At 42.3% G+C, this 6780-nt stretch overlaps 1 protein-coding gene across 1 annotated transcript; it reads right to left on the bottom strand.

Annotated features, from left to right (window-relative positions):
* Positions 1 to 734: 734 nt before the first annotated feature.
* LOC126512175 (thymosin beta-10) lies at positions 735 to 3891 on the bottom strand. The gene has a single exon (XM_050159784.1). It carries the CDS (start codon positions 1126 to 1128, stop codon positions 994 to 996), a length of 135 nt encoding a protein of 44 aa, XP_050015741.1. The 5' UTR covers positions 1129 to 3891; the 3' UTR covers positions 735 to 993.
* Between the last annotated feature and the right edge of the window lie 2889 nt (positions 3892 to 6780).

Genomic DNA, 6780 nt, shown 5'->3' with positions numbered 1-6780 from the left:
AAAAAAAAAAACCAGTCAATTCCTTTTCAGCATCAGCTGTTAATTCTCTGAGACTTTTTAAATTCTTGTCACCATCTAAGGTTTTGTTTAAATGGCTTATTGGATAAGGTGTCATCCCAACATCTAGTCATAGACTGGAGATGTCTCCTAACAATTTTTGAATGTCATTAAGAGTCTGCAATTGGTGTCTCCTAATTTGTGCCTTTTGTGTTCTAATTGTCTGTAAGCCTATTTTATAAGCTAGATAATTGACAAAATCTCCTTATTGTATTTTTTCAGGAACAATTTGTAATCCCCATTTAGGAAAAACATTCTTCTTTAAACATTCTTTCTAAAGTATCTACATTTGAATCAGCTAGCAAAATGTCATCCATGTAATGGTAAATAATAGGTTTAGGAAATTGTTTACATAGTATTTCTAATGGCTGTCTGACAAAATATTGGCACAGGATGGGCTATTGAGACTTCCCTGTGGGAGGACAGTCTGTTGGTATCTCCTGGCATGCTAAAGGTTATTCTAAGTATGCACTGTGAAGGCAAATTTTTTTCTGTACTTTTTTTTGTAAAGGTATAGTGAAGAAACAATCTTTTAAATAGATAACTATAAGTGGCCATCCTATAGTAATAGAGAAGGAGGAGAATTCCAGATTGTAGAGGGCTTGAATTACCTTGTTGACAGCTCTTAGATCTGTCACCATTCTCCATTTTCAGATTTCTTTTTTTTTTTTTTGCCATGCCACGAGGTGTTTTATTTTCATCAATCATACAAATAATTTTCTATAATATCCCAGGGCAAACCGGTGAAATTTGGCAGTCCGATTAGTGGGGGGTCCCCCTTCAGAGACCCTGCAGGCCAGTGGCTTCAGCGCGGAGTGCCCAGGTTCACAGTGCAGCTTGTGGCTCGCGTCCATCTTGCAGGTGGCTCTTCCTCCACATCACTAAGGGGTCTTGGAGATGACGGGGTGGGGTGGGGGAATCCTCCAGTCTGGGCTTTTAGGAAATTTCACTCCTCTTTTCCTGTTCAATGGTCTCTTTGGTCGGCAGGGTGTTCTTCTCCTGAGTCTCGGTCTTCTTCAGCTTGGCCTTATCGAAGCTGGCTATTTCCCCCATGACTGGCTTGTCTGCCATTTTCTTACAACCTGTGGAGTCTCGTTCTGAGCTTGCGCTCCAGGTGCTCCCACTCGCCTTGCTGCAGCAAGAGCTCCAGATTTCTTTTTAACAGCAAATACAGGACAGTTCCAAGGGCTGGTTGATTCTTCAATATGATGAGCATCAAGTTGCTCTTATACCAGATGTACTAAAGCCTGCAGTTTCTCTTTTATTGAAGGTCATTGATTAACCCATATTGGTTTTTCAGTTAACCATTTTAAAGGTAGGTCTGTTGGTACCTCTAAAGGTTTGTCAGTTGCTTTGTATTCTTATACAGCCTGAATGGCAGTGACCTTTGTATATAGTACCTTACAATATCCTTCCCAGAAACAATAAAGCTAATCTGGGTATTCCATTGCTGCAGCAAGTCATGACTCCATGTATTGACTGTGATATTAGCCATTTAGGGCCTCAGGCTTCTTCTCTGTCCTTCTTGCCCTATGCATTTAACCATCTTGTGCTTTGTTTCACTTCAGATAGGGTTCTAATTCCTAGAAATTGAATATCTGCCTCTTGAAAAGGCCAATTTGGATGCCAAGATTCTGGAGTAATGAAACTCATGTCCACATCCGTGCCTAGTAATTCCTCAATTACAATGTCTTTTACACACATTCTTACCTGTGTTCTTTGATCATTTATAGAAGTCTCTCACAATATATGCTTCTATTTCTTATTGGAATTTTTGATTCATCCCCCATGTTTACTACACCATCCAGGACAATATGGTTTATGACAGCAGGTCATGAATTTTTAATTTTCCTGGTGATACATGTCCTTTACAGGGACTGGTAATGACTGGACCACGTTTTCCTTGGGGGCCTGCGAGATTCCCCTCAAGGAGTTTCCCAATTGTATCAGTTTGCTCTGTCTGTCTTTTGTTGATCTGCATTCATTGTTCTAATGTCTTTCTTAGCCACACCTCCTATATAATCCAGAATGTTAATACCATTTATTTTTGCCATTTCCAGAGGAGACATTATTCCTAGGAATTCCTTGTCTACAACTCCTTCTTAGATGTCCTATTCTACCACAATTAAAACATTTGGCATTTTGATGTCTCCTCTTACCTTTGGAAATTGCTTCTCCTACCCAATATTCAGTATTATAGTCAAATGTCTCAACGTTCATTGTATGCAGGATCCAGTCATCTATTGCTGCTGATCTAACCTTTAAAGGCCCAAGTATCTTTTTGCATTCTAAGTTGATATTTTTAAAAGAATGAGATTCATTAAGTACTCATCTAGCTTCTGGGTCTGTTATTTCTACTTGTACAGCCTTAGTTAATCTTTGTAAAATGTCACTACAGGGTTCTCTCTGGCCCTGTTTAACCCTGGTATATGATTCAATTAGCTTTCCTAGTTCTTGAATCCTGTCCCAAGTATTTAAGGCTTCTGTGTGGCATAAGGACAAGATTTGCTCATGGTAAAGAGCTTGATCCTGTGGGTTAGCATAAAAGCCCTTGCCAAGAATTTGATCTTGGGAAGCCTCAATCCTTTTGACTTTCCCTGTAGTTCTAAAATGTTTTACTCTTCTTTCCAATAGCATTTTCACAGTACTTGTGGCCCATCTTCCAAGACTGCTGAAACTAATTGAAGCCAATCACGTGGCTAGAAGCCCTTGTCTTTACCATCTCCCCTAACAAATGTTGAATGTAAGCCATAAGATACTACTGCTTGCTTAATTACTTTTAGATCATTCATACCTATAGGTATTCAACTACATTCTTTGGATCATTTGGGGCATTTAGAGCTTGATGCTTTTCAGAGTTGTTTACAGAGTAGGAAGCTAAAACCCTGGCTAAGTCATCTCTGACTCTTACAGGTACTGGCGATGTTATAGCCTGTCCTTGAACATTCATTCCCTGTTCATCAGTCCCTCAATAATTTCCTCAAGCACTTCAAATATTTTTAGTACTATCATTTGTAAAACCTAAATCTCTTGTCCTGTATATATTTCTAGTGATTTCATTGAGGCACCCTGCCTCTGGTTCTCATTCTGTACATGTGATTCCAAGGTCTGAAGTTTTTCCTGTAAAGATAACATCTTATTCTTGCACATTATTTGGTTAGTGTGTAAATTGCCTTCTTTAAGGGATACTCTATCTGCTAACCTATCATAGCCTTCTAACAGATTTTGGTTGTCAAATTCAACAGTGTGAATTCATTCAGATAATTTCTCAGTATCCATTGACATGGATTGAATTTTGTCTAGCAGATTAATGTTATCCTTTTCAGTAGTATTAATTTTTTTTAGCTAACTTTTTATTTTTTATGCTATTAGTCCTGTCAGTTTGCTGTTCATTATTACTCTATAAAGACTGTATCATTTCCAAAAGTGGCTCATTCTTCACTCTGTTATCAAACCATTTTCTTAAGGATATAATTTGAAGAAAGAAAACTAAGTCCCTACTGGGAGCAAATACCTGTATTTGGTTATAGTCCAGCCATCTTAGTTCACAAATTAAGTAAGATATTCACCCCTGTAGGACAAGTTCCAGGCCCAGGAAATAACCCAGTATCTTCTTATCTCTCCCTGTGAGTTAAGTATGCCTGTAGACTTGAAGACCCCCAGTACCCAGAAGTAATTAGCATTCTCCCTGTGAGCAAACATTTACAGACCCTCAGAATTTCCTTATCACTACCTATCATCTAGGGATGTCTCCAGACCTGACATTCCAGTTAGAACAATGGCATAGCAACCTACCCACTCCTCCCCTTTTGCTGTATAATGCTCCTGAGAAAAAATAAAATTTGCAGCTTGATCAGAATACAGACTTGCTGTCCATTTCTCATGTCTCTTGTTCCTCTCATTCCTCTCCTTCAGGGTCCGGGTTCCGGGTTCATATCCTGCTGGTAGGGACAAGTTCCAATATCCAATAAATGGATGTATCAGAAAAACCATATAAGCCTTGCTGATTAATATGCATAGTATAAGCAAGGAGGTTATTAAATTCCTGGTTGGCTATATTATTTGCAATTATATAACTTTCAAGTTTACTGATTTATTTGTGAATCAAATAGTTATCTTGGTTATGAGATTTTGCTAAATTGTCGTATTGTAATAATCTCTATTGGCCAGCAGGCGTCGCAGTTGCGGCAATGTGGCAGTGAGATGCAGTTGGTGGTGGCATGAACGGTCCCATGCTGCTTTGGTTCTGCACATTGGTGCCTGGATAAATACTGACAAATATGCTTTGCTCTCTGCTTAAGAGCAATTAAATCAATTCCGTACACGGAGAGAGGTGTTTTTGGATTAAGGAGCCCAGAGCTCCCAAGCAGGGAAAACAAACCCGAGCAACAGAAGCACCACAAAAACTCCCACGCAGCAGGGGAAGAGTGGAGAAGCAGAAGCAGGTGTGTGTGAGAACTTTCCAAGCCAAGGCACGCTTAACTCCACTACGGTGGGGTTTTGTAAGGAAAAAAAAAAAAACAGGCAGGCAGGTAGGAGTGGGAGACCTTCTGGGCTACGGACCTTTTGTGCCTTTTAGGCTGGTCCACGCTGCAGGCATGGAGTTGGGATCCACGTGGGTGCCAAATGAATATGAATGCTAAAAGGAAATCCCACACTGGCTCAGAATTGAGTATAATAAAGGGTTACTTTTTAGGGGTAGATTCCCAGATTACAGTGCCCTGCACAAACGGAGAACAGGAACTGAATCCAAGAACTGAAAGAGAGTAAGCACGTGGTTTACATCAGCATTTATAGTAAAAGAAGTCCCACTCAAGTGGGCTGGTATGTTAAAAGCAACTGGCTGAAGGAGTTTCTACAACAGACACACAATATGTGTACTAAACCTATTTAATTTCATCAGAGTAAAATGAAAATGGAAAATCTGCTGCTGTTAGATAGTTACAGTGAAGCTTTATTTTTCATCAAAGAAAAAAGCTGGATTTTTCTGTCTTCCTTCCCGATTCAGAGCACACAGAAGCAGCAATTTAAAAATGATGTTCTATCGTATCCCATTTCAGCTCCCAAACTCTTACCTGCAAAAGGGCAGAGAAACTGATACAGGACTCCCTGCTGACTCCCCATATACAACAGTGCACCCAGAGGTCAGCCTTTAGCAAGGACGTGATGGACCAAGAGGGAACTGCTCAGCCCCCCAAAGCTTCCCAGCTGACAAGTATCCACCCCTCCAAACACAGACTATTTCTCTCCGATCCATTCATCATTTGTGTCCAGTGATGCTGGGAATTTATTTGTAGCCATTTCTGGTGTTTTCTGAGTAACCCTTCGTATAGGGCCAGAAGGGAAGTTCAGGGCCCACATATTAGGGGAAATAAGGCTGCACTTACGACACCTAAGTACATCGTCCAGGTTGTCAATCCCAGGGTTATCAGGTGCTGGCCACTCGGTTCTGCCGCTTAGTCAGGTGGAGATAAAAGTTCATCTAAATACCACACTGCCCTGACTGAGTAGGCAGACACAGACTCACAAACCAAAGTCAATGTAGGGCATAAAAACCAAGTGACCCAGGCTTCCTGGCACCTGTCAGATGGCCTGAACCAATCACTGGAACCCTTGCTCTGCCTCAAGACGCTTGTAGACAAGGTAGCCATTGGGTCTCCTTTCTCTCTCTCCCATCCTGAGCTATGGAAGTACCCCTTAGAAACTGGCCACTTCCCTCTGCCTGGCTGCCTCCCACAGTGGCTAAGCCTGTCTGTGGCAGAATCTGTCTTTCTTCTGTCTGTCTTATCCATTTGCAGAGCCCTGCCTCTGCCTCCACTGCCACTGCGGGTTCTGCGGGAGCCAGCAAACCAATTTTCAGTCCTGGTCACCCTGCCACTGCTCAGTTCGTCCCACCCGGGTGACTTTTCAGCCTAGGAACAACCACCACTGCACATCTGGTCCCCGATGTCTCCTCAGAGGCAGGGCAGTTTCATGGTGCGAGAAGCTCACTCTAGGCCTGACTTAGCATCATTCCACTGAGACTACAGTTGAGGCACCTCCGTCAGCACCACCACAACCCGCCCTCCTGCATGCCAGCACCTGGAGCTTCTACCGCCTATTCTAACCCCTCAGACTCTCCCAGACGTCACGTGGGGGGTTGAGGGGGATCTGTACCTCTTCTCACAAAACTGCAGCTGACCGCGCTAAAAAGTTTCCTGTGCACTTCATGTATGAAAGTATGTGTGAATGATGTGTGGTCGTACTGATGTGAGTCTGTTTAAATGTATGCCTTAAGCATCCTATATGTCTCTCTTGTTATTTCTGTCTCTTCAAAATCCCCGCCATTCTTGCTTTGCTCCACATTCTTGCTTTGCATGGTCTTTGTTAGGGGCAACCACTGCCATTTTGTTGAGGTAAAGACAGGGAGGAGCCACAGACATGTCAGGCTCCACCCAAAGCCAATCGGGGCCAGCAGCAGGCTACCCCCACATGACTCACCAGCTATCTTTAAGCTATTAGCTATGCTTTGAAAAATTACTTTTATGTTGACTCTGTTGCATGTGGTGTGTTTGTGTGATGTACACCTTCGCAGGGCCCACTGAGGTGTCCATTACATGCAGAGACGACCTCTGCACCACATCTGTTCTCTCCCACCTGCTAAAATCTGCAACTTTAATTCCCCACTTTCTCTCTCTCTCTCTCTCTCTCTCTCTCTCTCTCTCTCTCTCTCTCCCCTTCCTC

Source organism: Alexandromys fortis, unplaced genomic scaffold (genome assembly GCF_014885135.2).
Source record: "Alexandromys fortis isolate MF-2015 unplaced genomic scaffold, M_Fortis_MF-2015_v1.1 scaffold_119, whole genome shotgun sequence".
NCBI classification, from domain to species: domain Eukaryota; kingdom Metazoa; phylum Chordata; class Mammalia; order Rodentia; family Cricetidae; genus Alexandromys; species Alexandromys fortis.
This window is presented reverse-complemented; position numbering and strand designations above follow the sequence as displayed.

What these genes read in the sequence shown, in the direction of transcription:
- LOC126512175 (XM_050159784.1), bottom strand. Translation starts at nt 1,128, where the DNA reads ATGGCAGACAAGCCAGTCATGGGGGAAATAGCCAGCTTCGATAAGGCC.